The 23649-nt window shown below is 40.7% G+C and overlaps 1 protein-coding gene across 2 annotated transcripts; it reads right to left on the bottom strand.

Moving 5' to 3' along the window:
- Positions 1 to 110: 110 nt before the first annotated feature.
- tp73 (tumor protein p73) lies at positions 111 to 21514 on the bottom strand. Of its 2 annotated transcripts, XM_041048464.1 has the most exons (13): positions 21426 to 21514; positions 20748 to 20898; positions 14949 to 15197; positions 6623 to 6809; positions 6373 to 6488; positions 5710 to 5819; positions 5182 to 5324; positions 4955 to 5043; positions 4640 to 4767; positions 4283 to 4437; positions 4001 to 4133; positions 2501 to 2594; positions 111 to 2216 (listed from the first exon to the last, which is right to left on the bottom strand). In XM_041048464.1, exons 1-13 carry the CDS (start codon positions 21482 to 21484, stop codon positions 1815 to 1817), a joined length of 2016 nt encoding a protein of 671 aa, XP_040904398.1. In that variant the 5' UTR covers positions 21485 to 21514; the 3' UTR covers positions 111 to 1814. The 2 variants fall into 2 exon arrangements, with proteins under 2 accessions (XP_040904398.1, XP_040904389.1); XM_041048455.1 differs by lacking the exons at positions 20748 to 20898; positions 21426 to 21514 and adding an exon at positions 16201 to 16423.
- Positions 21515 to 23649: the final 2135 nt, after the last annotated feature.

The raw sequence follows: 23649 nt of genomic DNA on the forward strand, positions 1-23649 counted from the left end.
TAAGTAAATGTTGTCTTTAGCCCATGGCCGTGACAACGGACACTATGTACAAATCTCAGAGCAGTAATTAATTTAAAATCTTTTTTGACTTGATAAAGTGAGACATTAAAGGAAGGCAAATATTTTAATATCCACGATTTTAAGAAAAAAAAAACACTGAACTTAATATTTTCAGAAACTAATGGGCATCGACAAACAGCAGTAGTTACAAAGGTACACATCTTAATAATCTTTATAAAACTGATAAAAAAAAAAGAAAGAAAAAAACGTACCAGGAATAACAAATCACGATTTCTATTTACATTATGGTAATGCATAATACTGATCATAAGCACAAGTAATCCTAAATTATTTTACTTTTAAAGCATTAAAGTGCTCTTTCTTTGACCAGTTGGTGGTTAGTGGGTGGAAGTATGTGTTTCTTTGTAAGTAAGAGGGTCTTAGAGAATGACTGCAAATCAGGTACAGATTATTGTCATGGTACAAAGTCAAGTACTTACTACAAACATATTTGACACCATACTAAAATTGCACCATGACTAATCATGCTGAATGGCAATCTAGGAATAAAACTGGAATGTTGCTATTGAATATCCACAAACAAGTGCGATGATGATACATACTAGGTACACAGCTAGCTATAATTGATATATAAGAACCTTGCCCTGCAAGGCTTTTCAAAATGCACAGAGAAGGTCAAAAATGCTACTCTTGTCTTGTGTCTTGATAAACAGGGATGCCATTCTTAATTTATTATTCACAATTCTGATTAAATCCCTGCTATTAACATATAATACTGTTTTTGATATTTTTCTGCTCTCAGCAATGTGCTTCTATACAAGGACTAGCACATTACTTCCCACAACGTAATAAAAAAGTAATGGATGTGATGTCTAACTTTTGATATTACTTGTTGACTTTGATTCCCAGTGGCAGTTTTCATGAATACATGCTATTTATACCAAAGCTCATTAAATAATCGTTAATAGTGAAATGATAAGGGCACACTGAACTACAAGTCATCACATTGCCATGCGCATTAAAATATACATGACTATGTGCTCCCATAATTGTGAGTTTGATTTACCATTCAACTATACATTTGGTTCAAACAGGAGATACACCATTTTGAATCTAAATACCCCTTTTCAACCACATCTAGTCTAAAACATTTACAAGATACAGTATATACATTTATACAAGAGAAGGAAAACTGAAAGAACAATAAATAAGGCAGCTGAGAATAAATTCCATGATCCAAAAACAAAACTGAAACTAAAAAATTGTGAAACGGTGATATGTCTACTGTGACATTTGTGCGATTGTACCATTGCTACACTTGATCTTCACCATAAATGTAAGTGGACGCTGTTAAATAAAAAAAAAAGTGTCGTCTATTATTGCACAGTGAGACCAAACAACATCCTGCTTTCCAGAATAATTTCCCTCTTTTAACGTGCACTTCAGAGTCCCAAAAAGTACAGTCCTGACCATGTGTGTTTTCATTAGGACTGCCTTGACAATTGTGTTGTCACAGGGGTATTTGCTATGTAGACTTGATATTTCCTTTGTGGTATCTCATGTTCAATCTTCTGAGTGGAACAAGTGTTCAAGCACAAAGAAAAGACTGCACAGGAAAGTGCATTAATACACTGAAAATGTCCCACATTCAAAACAAAACTTGATTCTCTCCAAAAGCACTGACTGAATTATGACAACAACACCTAACAGCACATTTAAAGAACCTATCCACATGCTTTTACTCTGTAAGTAAGCTGATTGTTTCCAAAACAGTCCCACAATCCTTTTCGGGCTCAGTGAATGTCACTTTCCATGAATTCTTCCTTTATGGAGTGCTTGCTACGTGACATCTTGCAGTCGGGCATGTCGAAACCAAAGTCAGCCCACTCATCAGCAGCTGCTGCCATCCCTGTTGTCCCAACAACACCTGACCTGTTGGGGATAGTGATGGTGTGGCGGACGCGAAAGTGCACAGCCTCCATGACACGCTGACGTTGCAGTTCCCCACCAGCAGCCCCAATGGCTGCCATTGCAGAGGCAGCCATGTTGCTGCTGGAGCGAAGAAGCTGCTGGCCATGATAGTCATGGTGATGGGTAGAGGTGGGCAGTTGGATGGGAGCACCTTGTTTCATGTCCTGTAGACCTCGCCAGATGGCAAGGCGGGACTGCTCCGGTATCTTCAGTGCACCTAAATCCTGACAAAGGCACAAGCAGACATTGGAGGAGTGTGAGAATGTAAGAGAAAACCAGGAAAAGAAGAGGAAATGATAAGCTATTTAAGACATTGTTCTATCATCACTAGTGGTCAAAAATCTTAAGTTTTTGTTTAAACATTTCTGTTTCATGTTCACTATTTTGTGTTCTTCTCTCTCTTTCCCCCTTTTTTCTTTGTTTTCTAAAAAGCTGTAATCACATTCAAGTTGTCATTGTAATTACTATTTTCTCTGTGTGATTGTGAGTGCAGGAACAGGGTAGTTACCTCCATGGAGAGAGTCTGAAGGTGGTAGACAGACTGGAGGCCTTGGGAGGTGAAGTACTCAATGAAGTTCTGACATCCCAGACTGGTAAGAAAACTGTATGGGGACAAAAGCAGGGCTGCTTAGACTGCCATTAGACCACAGCTAAAAGTAGGACTAAAATACAGAAATCAGTTTCATTAACACGATTAAAAGTGCAGTTGTGCTTGAGTAGAATAAAGCTCAGCATTTATTTTTAGAGACAAATTAACAGAGAAGCATGTCAATGCTGTTATATCATGTTATTATCTCACTTCTTCTCACTTCTCACGCTACTTAAGATTTAGCCTCAAGTGTATAGTAACTATACATCTTGATAGATGCAGAAGAAGCAAAACACTCATTTATATTAATGATTCATAAGGCCATTATTGCTTTGGTGAAGAACCTTTATTATAAATACATGAAGTGTTAAAAGTTTTGGCAACATACAGTGTAATCGAAAAAAGAAGCTAACTGTACAATTTAACTGTAAAATAAACATAACGATCTAGAAAAAAAAGGTGGACAAAGTCTGCTGTATCAAAAATGTTAAATTTGTGTTAGTAAAGTCCAAGTTAAAACAACTGCATTGATACATTATCGTAGAAAAAATAATAAAAAAAACAGTTTTAAATTAAATAGAACTTAAACAATGAAAATTTCTTTTGAAGAAAATTCAATGTAGTGCATTGCAAAGGTATGTATAGGCTGTATGCACAGTGACTGTGTGACGGATTTTATATGTAAGTGTATGACACACAGTTTGGGCTTTTAGGTGACATGACAAACCCTCTGGCAGCCATAGTGGAGGTCTACAACTCTTGAGCAGCTTGGCTGTATGAGCAGAGTAAATAGACATGATCAACACATCTGATTTAGACAATTAGCATATGCAACTAATCTGAGCTATCTCAGGTAACAACACCAGTTGCATTGTAAATTACTTTTAGCCAGCTAATAAGGACAGACACTTTTTTTTTTTAATCTTGTTCTACTGTGGACAGTACAATTTTATACCAGAGTGGCCAAAGCCACAAACAAACCAAAACACTTTTTACTTTTACTTAAAACATTACTTGATTGACGTACTCTTGTTACACAACCTTTCCACTTAACGCTCTTTTTCCAGCTTTGCTGTGTTATAAATAGACATCAATTGCATGAAGCCAATTCTTCAGTGGACCTTCATTATGGCACCAGCCAAGGTTGCTTGGAGATTTGTGATGTAATTGCAAGTCTTTACAAAGCAGCCACAGTCAAATCAAACTGTCTGTATAACACAGCTCCATCTAGACACATTTCACTGCGAAAAGGAACTTTTTTCAATAAGCAGTTCGACCAAATTTGTACAAACATGGCCAAACAAAGTAGTTGTTTTGGCATCAACGTGGCACCCATTCGTATTTAACCCAACAAGTGCGTCTGATTGTCTGCTGGACTTTTACAGGAGAATAAAGGAGTGTCATTGGAGAGTGAGGTACCTGACAAGGCTGGGGTCAGGGTTATACGGAGGGGGCGGGCTGCAGTGGGAAGCAGACACTATAGTCTGACTGCTGTGGCCACCGTTCATATCACCATTGGCCTGCATGTGGTGGCTGTGGAGCATGTTTGAACCTGTGAGAAAGGCAGGGGAGGTCAATAAAATAATCAGCAGCAAAACAGCACAAAAGACTGTACTGTTAAAAGGCGTTCTTGGGATGAATATGTTCTTATCAGAAAAAGAAAGAAACTGGTGTGAAACATTCTTTGTCATAGATACTCACCCATGTGAGCAATGGAGGTGGGGGCAGTCGGGTGTTGCTGGGGCTGCTGCCCCACCAGCTGGTTGACTGAGGGCGGTTTGCTGAGACCTCCATGGGCATGAAGTTTGTTCATGTTGGACAGTGGAGAGTAAGAGGAGGGGGACGCTATATGACTCCTAGAGAAAAAAGGACAACGCAGCAGAGGTCAGTGGAATGTGTGTGTCTGCGTGTTAACCGTTTGATAAGGTGAACACAACTCTTAATTTAGTTTTTTGTGAGGGTTATGTCACTCTGATCATTTTAGTCACATACAGTGTGTACATGCACCGACAGGTATATGTGTGTTTGTGCATATGTGTCTGTGTCGGAATGACTCACGGTCTCTGCAGAAGTTGCTGCTGTGTTTGTTGCCTGTAGGAGTCCACCAGAGGCTGTGGCACCAACTCCACCAGCTCCAAACTGTCTTTGATCTTCATTAGCAGCTCGAAGTTCTCCCTACCACGAACCTACACCCAACGCAACATGTAACATATTCAATCAGGGAACAACAGCTACTGAATGCATCCTTCAAACAATGGTACATTTAACATTAGCTAAATACAAACCTTGTATAGCAAATCTAAATCAGCTGCGATTTATGACATTATACTGTTTCAGTTTTCATGTAAAATAGTAAGTGTGAAAAATTCTTACAGGAATATAGTAAATCTCTTCTTCTCCATGCCTCCTCTTCCTCATGTTAATATTTGGACTAGGAATATTTGGCGGACTCTGTTTAAAGTCTGCAGGTGACAGAAACAGGATCATAGTCAAGCAGGTTTCTAAATACATGCCAGTCTCATTCTTTTTGAGCACCAAGAATCAGAACATGATTTACATCAATGACTAAAATCTCACAGAATGTCAGAATTTCTACTCACTGCGTTTGCTGGCACTGCCATTTTTGGCCACACTCTCATTCAGGGCCTGTTGCTCCCTGAAATGGTCCTCATCGGCTTTGCGGTCTCTGCCAGGACACGCGCATATCCGACCTTCAAATGACCTTCTGCCCAAGACTTGACCACTGGAGACATAATTGGGGATAGAAAATATGCTCATCAGGACTTGTTATCTTGTTAAGTATCTTTTTACTTAATGTTAGTTTTATATTAGTTTTACTTTAACTTGGTGGATCAGTGCATTGAATACTTTCTCAGTAGACTATGGCTGCAAACCATACATTATGCTAAAATTTACGATATCACAGGAAGTGGCACTGAATGTTAAAGATGTGTATTAAGAGAAATAGCCTTTATAATCTGCTGTGTACAATGTAGTGTGTTTTAAACTTCTCACTGAACTATGGGTTGATCATTATGTCCCATGTCACCAGCCACTACATACTATTGTAAAACCCAAGTACCTTGTTGGAACTGTCTGTGTGTATGGCCTATGAATTGCTGACTTACTCCCTGGTCTCCAGTGTGATGATGATGAGGATGGGTCTTCTGTTCATGCCACCCACACAGCTGCTGTTGCACATAAAGTTGTACAGGATGGTGGTAAACTCAGTCCCCACCTGCAACACAAAACAATGAATTCTGAGCGGATGCTTAGGGATTTGCATTTTTTTTAGTCTGGACTCAAACTATTTCTTTCAGTCGGCACATCTGCACACAAATGGACCACCCATTTTACGCTAAATGTGACCAATCCACCACCAGAGGGCAGTGCTGTGATGCAATTTGATGTGAGGCCAGAGGACTTTGCTTTTCATTAACTTCCTCAGGTGCAGTCGCAGACATGATGAGTTCTCACTCCTGTGACTCTGTTTGGACATGCCTGGCATCTTTATTTATAGATGTGCTTCCTATGAAGTACCTATCTGAAATGGACTGGTTTTTTTTTTTTTTGGTATGAACCTGACTGATCAATTTTGGCTCGAACAAGAACACTTGGCCTGAATGTGTGTGTTTTTTTTTTAAACTGTTACAGGTTTAATAAAAACATTTCATAAACATTTTATACATACCGTAACTTCAGATGTCTAAAGTCATACTTTCTGTCTCTAAAGTGCTTAATTCAATGCACAGTGTGTCTCTATGATTCACAGTAGCTGCTGAACCACCAACCTGTGGAGCCTCATAGGGCACGAAAACACTCTGCCGGCCGGTGACAGGATCATCCACATACTGACAGAGGTTATTTCCCTCCACTCGGATCAGGTGACTGGCTGGGGCTGCTTGACCTTTGGACAGAGTGATGGAAGAAAGGTGAGGACGCAATTGGCTGATGTAAGTCAAAGCATCACACATTTCTTGTTTGTTAAAAGTGTAATGCAGTTATTACTAATGAATTATGTCTTATCCTCTCTGTAATTACCATCATTGAAATCTCGCCCTAGTTCGTGATTGGGGCAGCGTTTGACCACTTCTGTGACATGCTCTGCCTTCTTGTAGACGGGCATGGCTCTGATGATGCTGCCATGTGGAGGAGAAGAGGACAGTTTGATCTGTATTGGACAGGTCTTGGCAATCTGACAGTAGAGCTTCTTCAGCAAGGGAGAGTACTGGATGGGAAAAAAACAGATACAGGGAGGCTCAGGTCAGTGATCTGAGTTGATAAACGGCAATTTTGAGTGTGCATATGTGAGAAGCCAATCTGCCTCAGATATTATCAGAACATCACAATCATTCTGTCACACAGGCTACGCCTAACAAAATGTTGATCACAGTTGTGTTAAAATTTGCATACCCTACTGCAGGACATTTTTCTTTCTCGGTAAATTTTAACTACCAATTCACAGTTTAGGCATTTTAAAGAGTGACTTGGAGATTAGATCCATTAGCTATCAAGCAAATATCAATTAATGCTTTCACAGTTACATTTTTAAACAATCTTTGGAAAAAGGTGGGAACGTTAATCTCAGAGGATTTGCTGCCGCAGACACCATAACAAAAATAACTTTTCAAGAGGTGGAATTACTGTTTCAAAATGAAATAACTTTCACTTGATTTGAGCCATTAAGTCATCTATCAGAACGGCAGACAAAAAAAGCATTTTGAATAATAGAAGACAGTGTGGACAAATGAAAATCTGGGTGATAATATGATGATAAAATAGTGGGGTGCAACTGCAGGACTCTGTAATTATCATTCAGAATCATGACTGGAGAACAAATTGTGTCATTTGAGGAAAGGGAGAGTATGAAAGGAAAGGGAAAATACGTGACGACTGTAAAACAGTCAGCACTAAATTTTAGTCTGTGTTGTAAAGGTAATTACTGTGTTCTTAGAATGAATAAATGATTATTATACAGCTCTGTTGGTTTGTAGGTTGTAATGTGAGATGCTGCAGATGGCAGGGGAAAAGTGGAAGGTTATGCCTGTGTGTGTGTACCAGCGGGAAAAAAAAAATAAAAAATTAATGGACGATAATTAAAAACATTAGATATATTTTACTAGAGTCACTGCAGACAGTTACGGTACAGTTCGATTAGAATGTGATGAGCTGTGTTGAAGCCAAGTCTTCAATGATTCCTCAGTTTATGAGTATTTACACTTGCACATGCATTATGTATGTGCGCGTAAGTGTGTAAATGCCTGCACAGATGCATCGAAAGACACAGGAACAAGAGATGGAAAAGCCTTAACATGCCCCAACACAATCACAAAATCTCAAAAATCTTCCCTGCGGAAATCAAACTGGGACCTTCCAGAAAAAAAACCGAGAAGACAGTTGTCCTGTATGGGCTTGCTACAGTGAGCTTGAATACAAATGCAACAGTGCACCTTGTGACAGATATACAGTATATACAGCTCAATATCTGCAGTGTTGCAAATGAAGAAATTACTATTTTAAAATATTTTTAATGTAATTTCTCCAATTTGTATTTGATAAATGAGAGAAAGCAACGAGAAACAGAAAACATGAGAGAAAAAAAGAGAGAGAGGCTCTCCAAAATTTCAAAAATAACCCCTGATAATGTTGTAAAGGTTTTCTCAGCTCAGGCTTTTTAACAAGAAGACTGTATTACAAACTGGGAGGCATTTTGATGGCAGGCTTATTCTAACAGGAGATGCTACTTGTGTTGCATTATGGAAAGTGTGGCATTCACTTGAGTTTGATCCCTATTAGGGACAAAAGTCAAGATATCTTGGCCTCTGCTGCTTCCGTTTCAGCCATTCTTTTTTTGTAAATCAGTCTCTTGTGAGTCCCCTGATTCTATCCCTTCAACTCCCTTTCCTCTTTTTCTTGCCTTCTAAACCAATTTCTCCGCCACTGCAGATTATTCTTTGAAATTAATTTCAGTTTACGTTTTTGTTGGGACTCTTGGACTTTGATCCATCTGCACCTTCCCACTATACTTACAATAGACAGGATTCAAAGATTTAACATTTTTCTATTGCATAAACATTAGATAAATTCTTTAACTCTAACCTTACATCTAATAATGTTTTTTGTATATATATATATATATATATATATATATATATATATATATATATATATATATATATATATATATATATATATATATATATATATTTTTTTTTTTTTTTTTTTTTTTTTTTTAATGTTCACAGATCACCCACACTAATCTGATTCTCCCACCAGACAGCCTCTGGCCCGATGATGGCTGGGAAAGAATCATTCCTACACCAACAACTGCTTGGATTCCATGTTGTGACACCGTTACTAAGCCCCTTACAACCACACACACATTGCAGACACTCATGCTCACATACACACACATTCACACACCCTTAGCCATGAGCACTCCCTTGAGGGCAATGGAAATACCTGTGCACAACATTACCTTTTCCCACCTAGCTTTTCCTGACAAGTCTCAACAGCCCGTCCATACCGTGAATAAATAATTTTTCTGAGATGCAACAGACATACAGGCTTCTTATTTATAGACCTTTTCCTGCTGCAACAATCACATCTCAGTATGATCACAAAAGCCTATTAACTCATTGAGCATTTGAAAAGGAGAATATAGGAATGTAGTTTAAGTGTAGTTTTGGAGGTTTTAGCAGGCAGCCTCACAGAAAAGAGTTTTTGATATTCAGTCATGGTGGTGGTTTAATGGCTTGGTGGACATAGAAGAATGCAGCAGCCTGACTCTGCGCAAGCAACAACTAGTATCTGTAGTACCCTACTTTACAAATGTAATGCTTTTTAGGAGTTGACTCGCAATGTCTGAGAGCCTGTGAATACAAAGAAAAAAACATCTTTTTCTGCAGGGTAACCCAGTAACAACTCAGGGTGCTTTGTAGTAGAGACTGATTTGGGGAATAAGGGTCATGACCATGTCCTGCTTATGTACAATTTGCAGCAGAGCATCTTTTGATTTTATGTTTTGATCAAGCCTAATATTTGTTGTACATTACAAATCATTCTGACAGGTGAGTAATGACTCGCAATTCTATGTCTAAATCCTGTTGGCCATGTATTAAAAGTAATCATTTCATTTGTTTCCAGCGGTTTGGTGATATTGTTTTTGAACATCTCAGAGTGCATGATAAAGTCATAAATTACTTTCTGTGTTTTCAGTCTTCCGGGACACAGATACCATGGGAGACGTCTCAACTCGTCCAGCACGCAGACTAGTGGGCACATGCACCAAAGACGCATAGGCATGTACACACACACACATACACACACACATGAATCTGCCAGTTCAGCTCCTTGCGTTATTGTCAGAAGTGAAGCATTAATAAAGGAACTACAGTATCTGATGTGTATCTTCTTGTTCTGACAAGAGATGCTAAGTGATGGATAAGCTGGGCTTCATTTCAGGACACAGACAAGGATGAAAGGATGAGGAAAGAGAAAAAGATGGAGAGAGAACAAACACAGCTAAAGACATTATTTGCTTTGTCAATGAGCTGGAAAAAATCTTCAAGGAGGGTGAGAAAAGGAAATTAAAAATTTGGATTACATACGGAATCAGATCTATATGTAATCCAGATTTCTAACTGTTCAGAAACCTTTAGACTTTTTTCTTTTCCGGAGGTCAATGGGGAGGATTTTTTTAGGAAGAAGTAAATGGATGAATCAGTAGCTCATGTATATATTCAATGTGTATTACTCATCAAATGTGCACTGTAATAGAGACATTCAGTAATTTATCCCAAATGTGATGTGATTATGACTTCAGATTAATACTGTAGCTATTTAATTGTCAATTTTCATTGCAATTGCATGGATTAATCCATTAATTCAGCCATCAATCCAATCATCCATCCATCTATCCACCCATCTATCCATCCATCCCTGACTCCACACAGTGGACCAGCGGAGGCAGGTCCTGACAGGCTCCTGGAGACAGGGTGATAATTGCCAGACCGTCATCCATATACACAAGCAACAACTTGCCCGCTGCAAATTCACTTAACTGTCCAAATATCGAATACGTTTATGCGCACACACACCCAGGCACACAAAGTTGACATACAGTGTGCATGCTGTACTGATCCACACTGTCTAAGCTGGCTTTCTATACAGTCTGTAATTATATTGGATTCAAATCAACACAGAAAATTGGGGACTCTCCTGCACTTTCTTTGACATCATGGTAATTGCTGTTTGTCTCAATGAGCCACTGAGACGTAAGGAAATATGTAATGACCATTAGAGACTGACTTTTTTTTAGACAACAGTTACTATCTAAACTTGGTTCTCTATACTTAAAAAACAGTGGGATAACTGATGAGTCGTTCAAACTTTTTGTCAAATTTCTGCCTCCAATAGCAATAAATTCGAAGTTCACTGGAACTTTTTTTCACCCCAGTAAAGCTTTACGATTGAGAGAAACATCTGAGTGTCTAAAGATATGAAAATGATGATTTTGAATAGCTTCATATTGAGCGCTGTTCACTGCATTTACAGTACTGGCACAGACCACGAGGATTGTAAAAGTTCAGTCTTTTTGGCAGCATGACATATACACAGTGTTACACAGAGTGTTATGGGACACACAGCAGAATACAGCAGTGTTACATGTATTTGTTTCCTGGACTGATGGTCTCCCACAGTCCAGAACATTTCCTGACCAGTGAGGATACTGGACAATGTACAGTCTTACAAGATGCTACAAGAATGAAATTAGTTAAGGTATCAGTGGAGAAGGTTTTCTTTAAGCTCTTCATCTACTGGGCGACTAATAGAAAAAGCACTTAGCATTTGCCATACCAATGGATCTCAATCGCATAAACTCATAGAGTATTGGACCACTTTATGTGCTTGCCTGTGTGTTGACATCTGAGCAGCCAAATCTTGCTGTGAGAATCTTCCTCATCGAGTGCGTTTTCCCAGATCTGATGCCTGGCAGGAAGGCCAGTGCTGATGTGGCCGTGTATGATGCACGGGGAAAGGAGGGGAAGGATGCATTGTGTGGGGCGTGTTGAGACCTGTGTCCTAACAGAGAGAGGCTAATAGCTGGGAAGAGCAGCTTCTGACAAACCGCCGTGCAGTGCATGCTGGAGCTTGCACCCCAACCACAACACCTTCCCGCACCCCCCGCCCCCCATCCCACTCCTGACACATACTGTACGCGCACACACTCACCACACATACACATGAAGTGAAGTCTGAGTGTATGGAAAGAGGTCTTATTATCTGACAAGGCAGAGGTGTTAGATCTCATTTCCAGTGCACTAATGCACAGTGTCTTGACGAGACAGGAGGGGGACTGGAGGATTACCAGACTAGCTTAACATGGGTTTGGATGGACTTACTGTATGTGGAAACATTACGATAGACGAGAAAAAAAGTATTGCCTTCTGTTCCCATCTGTTCTCCTCGTTTCTGTTCTGTTTTGTTGTGTTCTGATGTGTTCGCCTCTCTTCTCCTTCTGTATGGTGAAGCAGATGTGGATGGAGTTGGCAGCCAGCTGTGTACAGCCACAAACCTAATCTTGCATCAGTCATTCAGTTGACAACGTGAGAAGAGGGGATTTAACGAGAAATGCTCGATGCAATAGGCAGCTACCTTTCTCGTAATCTCCCTAAGAACTGGATGCTACCTGCCCTCAGTGGGAGGCAGTGAGGTGGGGAAGGGGGGGCTGCTAGGTAACTGATATAGTCAATACGCCCCCATGGCATTTGGCATTCCCCGCTGCCTGAGGCCATAAGAAATCAGCAAGAAATCCAGAGTCTGTTAACTCCCTAATTCAAACAAGGTGACTCAGTCTGATCCAGAGAGTCATCCTTTTTCTTCAAGCATGTTCAAACCTGGACTTTCTACTGAATTTTGCATGAATACACACACACACAAGTATGTATGCCCATCAGACACACACACACAAATCCTCCTGCAACCCTGGTGTTACTTTTGGGGAATCCCCTCCCATTAGCAGAAACGTACTCATTCCAAGTGGCTTGACCGTAATCTCTTTTCTTTTCAAAACAAACATTTGCTGATGTGATCTTAGCCGTTAAAAAGCATTTTGCCATTGAACTCAAATGTAGCCTGGCAAACATTTATATATATTTGGTTTGCCTGGTTTGTTTTCTCTGTAAAACATAAATAAACATTTGCATGCTGCCATTTTAATTTAGAATTCAACATTATCTCACCTTCATTTCAAGAAAATGTTTGAAGGAAACAATTGCATGAGGGCAGTCAGTGGCATCATATAGTATCCTACAGGATTAAACATGATCATACTGCTTCATTTCACACATGAAATTCTCTGTTGTTCCATAGCTACTGTATAATAGCCTTTAAATACATCTTCTCATACTTTGTCAATCTTATAATCGGCAAGATAAAATGCAAGATAAAAGCAAAGAATTACAGTAAACTCCATAAAAGCTATGAGCAATCAGCCTGGTCTCTCTCTCACTCTAATCCCTCCTGTTTAACTGCAGCAGAGGCATCTGAATAATCACAGGTTTCCTCAAAGTCCTTTTCTGCTGCCTCATCATCTGTATCGTAAGTCGTGTGCCAGTCAAAAACTCTTTTGTTTCAGCCCCCCTGCTAACACAGAAAAACTGCTCTGACTTGAACTGTTCAGGCAGGTGGAATCAAAGCTGTCTTCTTTGTTGAGAAAACTGGGATCATTTTCAAGCTATTATCCATGTAGACCAAAGCCCATTAGAGGAATTCATGTTTTCGCAAAACAGTTATATTCCCTTTGTCAAGTTATTTGGACATTCCTAACTGTAAACTAATGGGATGCCAGGGAGAAGAAGGCAGGTTAAAGTTGAAGAGCAGAGTAGTAAGCATCAGTAAACACTAAACCAAACAGGTTGAAACAGGTTCCTGCCATGTTTTCAGATTTCAATTCATAGCATCAACTTCTCAAACAAAACAAACTAGTATTTTGTGTCCACGTTTTTCTTGGTTTCTATGAATGTAGTTTGGCCGTGAGAAAGACATGAGTCAGAGAATGGGAGTGAGAGAAAGGAGATGATAGACATATTTTAGGAGAGGACAGGGAGAAACTTTAGGCGCCAGAGGTGACAGCCATGAGTGTGTGTTAAGACCGGTGGAAGAAAGAGATGGAGAAGAAAAGCAGCAGGTCAAAGACCACCACTCTAAAGTCCAAAGGGGGATCTTCTTACATCACTGAGGGCTGAGTAAAACAGCCCACCACGCATGGTTACCTCGAGCAAACACAGCCACGGAGGAGCGCCTCAGTCTGTCACACAGAGACACTCACAGGCCTGAACGTCCACAGACACATGAAGACACACACACAGTCAGAGTGAAGGAAGTGCAGTTTGTCTCTCGTTTCTCTTGTTTCAGGGAGGTCAACTGTGTGACAGTCGGAGGTGACACCTTTCCAGCAGGAGACTTCTCATCAGGTCATGACAAATTACACAGCTCCCATTTCACCTGTCTCTCAGCACCATCACATCACAAAGTAGTGTGTGCGTTTTATTCATTAGGTTTGGCGAAGTCTTTCCCTAAGTTCCTCAGTTCAGGTTCCTCTGAGTTGTGTAGTACTGCTGGTATTTTTTTTACCCATTGTATCATATCATATTTTCAATATATATAAACATGTTATAGTGCCCCTCCTGCAAAATTAACAAAAAGTTTTTTTCTACTTTGTTAGTTATAAGCGTGTCCCAAAAGTTGAGAACACATACTAGTAACTCAGTAACTCCTACTTTGAAACAATAGGCAACACCAAAAGTGTTTTAATATTACAGTGGGTTAATGTGACGGGCTATCATAGTGAAGCAATTTACGATGGAAGAGTTCTACACTCAGTGTACAGAAACCATGATAAACTCAAACTATTTGACCAGCAAAGTAAAGAAAACTATTATTAACCATGTGCTTCACAAGATAACATGGTTTCTAAAGATTAATTTTTTAAAACCTTTGGAGTCACACATTGTTTTCCTGTAATGGATAGATAGAACTGCTGAAAAAGACTAACACACGGGACAAAAGGTGTCTCGGCCACATACCAAACTTTCACTGTTGCATTCATCACATTAGATTTGACTACAAGAGGTGACTAGAGGACAAGATGAATCACTGAATGATGCACTACTTTCTCTTGCACATGTGCTGCACATGTGCTGGCTTGTGTGACTGTGTGTGCATGTGAGAGGGTGTCTTTGTGTGCAAGTTTATGTGTGTGCTATACAGGTACACAGTAAGACAGTGAGCCAGAGAGAGTGAAAGAAAAAGGCAGAGAAACACACACACTGTACGTCAAAACCAAGAAAGTGTGTGTACTCACGGTCCATGTGGCAGACTTGGCTGTGCTGGACTGCTGGAAGGACACCTGGAAGGTGTGAGGTCCAGGGTAGTCGGTGTTGGAGGGGATAGCCGGGGCAGGCGACAGGCCCTCGAAGGTGGAGTTGGGCTGGGAGTAGGGCGAGGGGGTGGGCACGGCCGATGAGGAGGCGTTCTCGGAGCTGTAGGGGCTGGCGGACGTCGCGCGGCTCCCCAGGCTCTCCATGCTGCTGCTCAGCAAGTTGTACTGGGACTGGGGAGAAAATTAGAAGGAAGAGAATGAGGGAGGCAAAGGAGGGAGGAGAGAAGCAGAGGGAGGACACAGGTAGAGGTGTTGGAGAGACAGGGGCTTGGAGGCTTGAAGGGAGGTCCTTCCCAGGGTAGTGTGTGTGTGATGTTGCATGTGTGTGGGTACACACAAACCATCTAGGTGTTCATGATTTCACACTGAGCACTTTGATTTTTAGCTGAAATATGACTGAGACAAGCGATAAAACAATCACAAGATCAGGACAACAAATTTGAGTGTTTGTGTGTGTGTGTGTTTGTGTGTGTGAGTGAGTGAGTGAGTGAGTGAGTGAGTGAGTGAGTGAGTGTGGCGGTTAGAGTGAGGTCCTCTCAGTAGCCTCCTCGGGGCTATGTGAGGAAAGTTGTAAAACACAGGCATAATCTGTGCTCTGCCTAATTGCCTGCCATTCCCCTCTTGTCCTCTGTGCTGTGTTTGAGAAGAGAGGGAAGATTTGTTGCACTGAAGTGTGAACAGTGACCCTCTTGTTAATGAACTCTGTGAGGATACACATAGATACACTACAGTACTGTAGAAGGAAAACTGCTTTGCGGCCGTGGATGATTTTTTTCAGTCATCCATGTTCATTTCCTGATTCCTCTTTACACTACTTGAACAAAAACAAACAAAAACAAAATCAGAAAACACAGACAACTACAGTGAGTCCACCTGTCCACTTTCTGCTCATCATCAGCCACCATCTTTAAACAACAAGTCACATATTTCATATTTGAAATTTCAGTTTCACTACAGTTCTGATTCAGCAAACAAAACCAACCAACAAGCAATTATATGAAAACAAAACAATATTATGGATTATTAAAGTAAAAATGACAGAGTTAACCTTACTGCCTGTATTCTACGTAGATGTAGATGTCAAATAACTGACAATGATTGCAAGTTCACATTGGAATAACCACAGCATTACACACACAATTACCCTATGAGCAGAAAAACACAAAATCTTTACCTTCTTTTTCACGTAGTACATCCTTCAGTGCTTTGCTCTCATCTGTCAACTCTTCAGTCAGAAACTTCCAAACACAGTAAAGCAAAGAGAGTGCAGGACCATAGCCTAACCAGAGAGTTCAAGCGAGGTGTGCATCAGTGGACACACCACACACTCACACACACACAGACACATGTACAGCCCAGACAGGGAAAAAGGTGAGGACTGGTGTGGAGAGAGAGAAACGATAGACTGAGACAAGGGGAGAGAAGGAGAGAGGGAAAGAGGGATGGGAACCCAAAAAATGGTACCACGTTCTAATTATGGCATGCCCGGACATAGACGGCAATGCCGGGGCGCATGTATACACACGCTCCAAAACACCTTGTGAAGGCCTGCACTAAGTAAACACTGTCTGGTCTGAGGGAGAGAGAGAGAGAGAGAGAAAGAGAGAGAGAGGGAGAGAGAGAGAGAGAGAGAGAGAGAGAGAGAGAGAGAGAGAGAGAGAGAGAGAGAGAGAGAGGAGAGAGAGAGAGTGAGGCAAGAAGGAAAACACATGAAAGAACAAGAGTTCAAGGGTCAGACCTCAGCACCCACTATTGTATATCAATACAGCATTAAATCAGCAGTTTGGCTAAAAACAAAGACTCTTCAACCTTGTTGTTGGACACACTGAAATAAATCACTCATACAAGATGGAAATGATCTGGATAAATGGTTTATTTTGATTGTAAACTCGATGGATGTTTAAGATCCAAACTTCTTGTTTTCTATCTAAATCTAAAATCCAACCAAGCACATACTGTAATTGTGATTATTTAAGAAATAAACTACAACATTTTGGGCAGATTTAAAAATTATTTTTTGAGCAGGAAATGCAAACAAGAATTAAAAGCAAAACACCAAGAATATCTCACTTTTTTCCTCATTATTTTCTCTTATTTCATTCACCTTTCCCACACTAAGTTGTAAAGCCTCAAACTGAAGCCACACATAGCCTTATTTCACCTTGAGATCCTGCCCCACAGCTAAAAACAACTAATACAGACACTAAAACTAAAATAAAATAGCTGCTTGCTTGTTTACTTTGTAGATGTGCAGCCAACAGTTTCCTGCTCTGATATCAAACATAGAGCTGAAAAAATTAGTTGATTAATCAAATAGTTAAAAATGGTCTGGAAACCTGTTAGATAATCAATTAGATAATCAATAAATCATTTGGTCATGTTTTTAAGCATAAATGACTTAAAATGTGAGAATGTTTTCCTTTTCTTTGTAATATATGTATATATATAACTGAATGTCTTTGCATTTTGGAGTGTTAGTTGGATTAAAAAATTAATTTAAAGATGTCACACTGGGCAGCAGGAAATCATAATAGCCATTTTTTTGTTTCTTGTTTGTATCTTTTCTCATTTTGAGGACAAAGCAATTAATAGATTAACTGAGAAAATAATTGGCGAATTGATAATGAAAACAAATGTTAGAGGCATCCTAAATCAAGTGTCTCATATCTAGCAGTGGAAAGTAGGACAGCTGTAGCATTAGCTGAGATTCAAATGTGTCTAGGCTGATGTTCTCTGATGTTCTTTTTCTCGTGTATAAAAGACTTTTTACCATTTACTACCTTTGAAATCTTCCACAAACAGGTATTGTCAAAGGGGCTTTACGGGCACAAGGTAAGCCCAGGTGTATGTGTCAACAACAGAAAACACTTGACACACACGCAGGCACGCACGCTGTCACATAGACACATGTGCTCACAGGTGTGCTTGGTCTTAATACCTAAACTCGATCTGCAACAAGTTGAAACAGAGCTAAAACCTCCGCTGCCACTGTGTGAGCAACTGTGTGTGTGTGTGTGTGTGTCTGTGTGTGTGTGTGTGTCTGTGTCTGTGTGTCTGTGTGTGTTCACTGTGTGATTGTGTTTAAGCCTCCCGCCCCAGAAGAATCTGATGTCCCCTATGGGCAGCGATCCTGGTAGCTGCCACTCAAAGCTGAACTTTAAAGGCTCAGAACATTTAGACACGTAGATAAGCCAGCCACAACAACCCTCACTTGTCAGCGTGAGTGAAATATAATAGGCTGAGGATGAAGAGAGTATCACCCTGCTAATGACCTCTGTTTACAGCCACTTATTAACCTGAACCCTATGGTTTCATTAAACAACACAGACTCAACATGTTGTCATGTTTCCCTGTGGAAATAAAGGAACAACTTGACCAAGATGAAAAGTGGGGCTGCATAAATGAATGACATGGCATCATGGTACATGTCTAAACGGCGCCTGCTATGTTAAATAGTGTTGAGGAGGAGAGGAGGTCAAATATGGAGAGATGTGTAAGAAGGCTGCCCCCTGCTGGCAATATTTGGAAAAGTGCAGATACAGGATATGACATTTATTCTCAGGGGGACCACATTCATGCCAAGAATATATAGATTGTAGAATAAATGTATTAAATTTAATATATGCATTAAATTTTATAAAAGTGAACTGTGATTGATTAACATTTTTAAAGTTAATTTCTAAACACTATAATTAATGTAAGAGATAAATGAAGGGAAGTTAAAACAGAGTGAGCAACTGCACTATGTGGTTGGATCAAAATGTGTCAGTTCCAAAATATTCTTAAAAATGTTTTCATAAATGATAAAGGATTTACCTTAGCTAACTTTATATGTTATAAATTGTTTGCCCTTCCTTTTTAAATATTCTGTTATCTGAAAAAAGTCTTTATATGTTTGCACATCAGACAATTAATGGGACACCACTTATGCTTTTCTTATGTTTTTTTTTCAAAAAACTCATCCCTCTTTGATCATCTTGTATCTACTGTGTTTGTGTGTTCAAAGGGAGCCAGACAGCACCTACTTTGAGCTCCCCCCAGGTAGCCCGCCAGGTGAGCGGCCTGTGTCAGGGGCCTGTGCCAATGTCCATTTTTCCAAATGAATCCAACTTGTTAAGGTAACAACAACAAACTACTCCTATCATACTAGGTTACATATCAAATTGTTTTGACTCATAAACAGACAAGTTCAAATTCAAGTAGTCACGGCCACTCATGCACGAAAAATACAACAGACCACAAGCTTGACTTTCAAAAATCACCTAACTCCCAAACAGCTTTATGAATGGGAAGAGAACAGATTCAGTCATTCATTCATCTGTTTGGCTGAATGAAAGCAGTGATCCTGAGCCAAAGCTGGGTTCAGCGACATCACAACCAAGTAATAATAGAAATTCTATAAACCATCTCCATTACCAGATGAGTAAGACAACATGTTACAGCACTAAAAGAGTCCTGAACAGACAGTTTGTGACAGAACACAAACAATTTACTCTTGTCCACTTACCACACCATACATCATCTTAAGGCTCCTGAAAGATAAGATGGGTAGTTTCTACGATGTCTCTGTGACCCGGCTCTCGTAGGACTTACACTCTGCTGTGGTCAAATGTGACTGTAAGAGCTGAGGTCTCCACTGCCAGCTGGCCTCTCTGTGGAGCAGGACATGATGGAGGATACAGGAGACGTCCGGCCTCTCTTCTCCTCCACTTGTTTCCCTTTCCTGACTGGGCCTTCTAAACTTGTCTCGCATCTCACAACAAATCATCGCTCCACCCCCACCCCTTTTTTTATGTCATGACTATTCATTAACCAGCCAGGCAGGCCCAGGCTTGCCCACTTAAAGATTAGATCCTACCAATATTACAGATCAGAAGGAGAAGGAAAACATAGGTGTGTTTGGGGGTGACTTCTGATTTCATATTTGGAAGACAGAGATGGATAGAGTGAACAAGTGCCCAGGATCAACTGTGCATATCAGTGTGGTCCTGCACAACCTTTTGACCATCAGTAGAAGAATTACACTCGCGTGTGAGGGCTCTGAAAATTCTTTTGCTATTAAATTCCAATTTGAGAAAATTTGCGGTGGTCAAGCTGAGCAATTTGTCCTCATTCATATAAAGTTCTTTCTGTAGGTATGAAGTTTCTCTCCAGAAACAAAAATGAGCAGGTGCAAACCTATGTGCATGTTTGTTAACATGCACACACACACACATGCACACAGACACACCCCAGCCTACAGATGGCTCTGCAACGGAGCAGCATGTAGTCCTGGCTTGGGGTTTAATTAGCCCTCCCCCAACACAAACACACACATACACGCACACAGACACACACTACCCCCCAGTCCCCATGGGCCGCTCAGCAGGGAGATGGAGAGAGGGAAAAGGCTACAGAGGAGAGGGAACATGAATGGGAGGGAATCTCCTCAACACTGGAGGGAAAAAGTGAAAGGATACACCGAACAGAAAAGAAGAAAAAGAAGAGATCCTTGGATGTGTGTGTGTGTGTGTGTGTGTGTGTGTGTGTGTGTGTGTGTGTGTGTGTGTGTGTGTGTGTGTGCGCGTGTGTGGTGGTGGTGGGGGTGCTCACAGACAAGCCATCAGACCTGAGAAAAACACTCTTCAGGACACAAATAAATTGCAGCTTCTCAAAAGAAAAAACCCCAAAGATTGACCACAAAGACACAAACTGAGCTACAATGGGAGCTTGCCTTCCTACCATCACATTGTCGTTCATGTCCCTCATGTGGTAGACATCCATGGAGACTTCGGCAGCGCTGCGGTGGCTCCCTGGGGTGCTGGTAGAAGGCACTGGACGTTCACCTGGCTGGCTACCTGGGGGGAGCTCAAAGTAGGTGCTGTCTGGCTCCCTTTGAACACACAAACACCGCAGATACAATATGATCAAAGAGGGATGAGTTTTCCAAAAAAGTATAATAGTATAGGTGGTGTTACATTAAGTGTGATGTGAACAAACACTTTTTTTAGACACCAGAACATTTTAAAAGGAAGGGCAAACAATGTATAACATATAAAATTAGCTAAGGTAAATCCTTTATCATTTATGAAAAAATGTAAAAGAATATTTTGGGACTGATTGCTTTTTACAGGAAGGCAAAGCAACAACAACCGGCATTTCCCATCTATACTCTGCTTTCCCTTAAATATACTGATGAACTGCAGTTCAAGTGTTAAATAAAGCATGCTCTGGATTAGCATTGAATTAGGAATAATCTTATCCCAGTTTGCTTATAAAATAATCTGTTAGGTAATGACAGACTCATATGCGTCTGATACATTTAATTTTTCTAAAAAAATAAAACCATTACATTATTTGGAAAATATGTTAATCACACGGAAAGTAAAACAGTCATCAGCAGATGTTGTTGACACTCACAGGGAGCTCCACAGGTGCTCGAAGGTGCCTCCTTCTTCAGTTACGGTGGACTGGGACATCTTAGAGGATGGGTAGTCTGGTGAGGGACAGATCACTCTGCAGAGCACCCACACACACACACACATACACGCCCACACACACAAAACAAATATAATTTAGAATAAGCATTATGACGTGAGACAATACATCAAATAATTACCATAAAACAAAGCATTAACATGGTTTTAAAACAAACTACAAATGGAGACAAACATGATCATTTTATCAGTGCTGAAAAAGAAGCAGTTCAGAACACACACCCACATCCACCCACACACACACACAGACACACACATTCATCCAGGTGTGATCACACCAATGTAGTCCCAATGAGGTGGCACAGGGTGTCAGGGGGCCTGGGCGTGCCCAGACCTGCTCGCCTCACCACCGTCTCACTCCGAGGGGAAGCTTCCTTCCCCTCCGCAAAGACTGAGCATCACCTCCTCTGCCTCTGTCTCAGAATAACACAGCCTGCACTGCAACCCTAAAATGAGTAGACACATTGCGTAGGGGCCGAAGCAAACAGCAAGTGTAGCTACTGCGGATAGCACTAAGGAGAGGTGGATTATTTATCCTCTGATCGTCTGAATCCAAGAGGTCTGCGCACTTTGCAGATTTATCGCAACTCAGTCCAGTGAGAGAAAACTTAAATTTCGCCAGTGCAAACGGCTAAGACGTGATGGTGAAAGTTTTGAAATGTACCTGCAAGGGGGCACATCCGGGGCCTCTTTGTGGGGCGTTTAGTCAACATACTTGTAGTTGTCAAATAAATCCTTGTCATAACAGTAAGTCGAAATTCAAATGGACTTCAGACCTACCGCGTTCGGCTGACAAAGAAGCGTCTCTGGTTTCCATGTAGTCTCCAATTTGATGTGTTGATAATAAAATGCAACACAAACTCCTGTCGGGTACGGACTATTTGGGTCTACCAAAGTTTACTATATTCACAGTTGCGCACCACAGCAGCGTCATATCTCCTTAGTAACCTCTCTGAAGGAGCGCACAAGAAAAACTGTGGCAAAGGTGCATAGCTTTAACAGACGCACCCCGCAACAAATGATCCCAAATATTACTCTTCTTTCACCCTTCATCTGGAATTAATTTTGCTGCAGGTATATGTACGTGTATGATTTTTTTTCTCCTCTGAATTGATTGTTACTAAAAGTGACTCTGTGAGTTTAAATAGTTCCATTTGTACTGTAACCTTATCTCTACATTCTGCATGTAACAGGGGTCTTTTCACTTTGCTCTGCACTGAATCGATTGCAGATATGCAGCTTTGTAAACATCTAAAGTGAAGTCACGACTGTTGAACAAAGACTGTTTTTTCTGCTCCTCAAGCTGATCCCGAGGCTATTACCACACATTTAGTTTCGTCTAATAAAAATTTGATTGTTAACATAAAAAAATACTCAACATATACATTGAAGAGGCCTGGGGCACGCACGCGCACACGCACGCACACGCTCGTATGATTTGGGACTGCGGAGCTCCGCTGCAGCTGGCCACTGGTTCCCGCTGTTCCCCTGTTGGCTGCCGCCGCAGAAAAACCAGCTCCCATTCCCAGCTGCAGTGACGCTTTGTCAGATCCCCTGCGCGAACACATGAGCTGCTCTGGGATCTGACGAGGCGGCACTGAAGGACGAGCAGCAGAAAAGACAACTCTGGCCTCAGCGGCGTAACTGAGATTCAGCCTGGACACGGACGACTTTTTCACCTGCACCACATGGGAGGGGATGTCTTCTTGTCTTACCCTGACCAGAAATAACCACAGCTACAACGCTCACGCTTATTATTATCGTTCATAAGCTATAATATATACATGTCTTTCACATTATTTGGTTTGAGTTTTCTTCTTGTCGATGGAAAACCATGAATACATTTAACCAGAGGGAGACGTTTTTTTCTGCAGTTCAGAGAAAATGTTGACGACGATAGATAGATAGATAGACATCTAAACATAGATAAACGTAATAATATAAATTCAATTTCTACTTCAGTTAGTGATAAGCTTTTGAGTAACAAATTGAATCACTGCTATATAAATCCCATGGATTTAAATTAAGCATTTATTTAAATATTAATTGTTAATACTTAGTAGCACGTTCTCCTCTTCTAATATCGTATACAAAGAGGCCTACACACGCCCGTGTTACTCCTGTAAAGCACGGCCTCTGCTGGATCT

Source organism: Toxotes jaculatrix, chromosome 2 (genome assembly GCF_017976425.1).
Source record: "Toxotes jaculatrix isolate fToxJac2 chromosome 2, fToxJac2.pri, whole genome shotgun sequence".
Classification (NCBI taxonomy): domain Eukaryota; kingdom Metazoa; phylum Chordata; class Actinopteri; family Toxotidae; genus Toxotes; species Toxotes jaculatrix.

Bases quoted from the DNA above. Each gene is read 5' to 3' on its own strand.
- tp73 (XM_041048464.1), bottom strand. From the start codon at position 21,484: ATGTCCCAGTCCACCGTAACTGAAGAAGGAGGCACCTTCGAGCACCTG. The intron at 5,820-6,372 runs GTTGGTGGTTCA...TTTGTGTTGCAG, and splicing joins TGCCCTATGAGGCTCCACAG to GTGGGGACTGAGTTTACCAC. The intron at 2,217-2,500 runs GTAACTACCCTG...TGCCTTTGTCAG, and splicing joins TTCAGACTCTCTCCATGGAG to GATTTAGGTGCACTGAAGAT.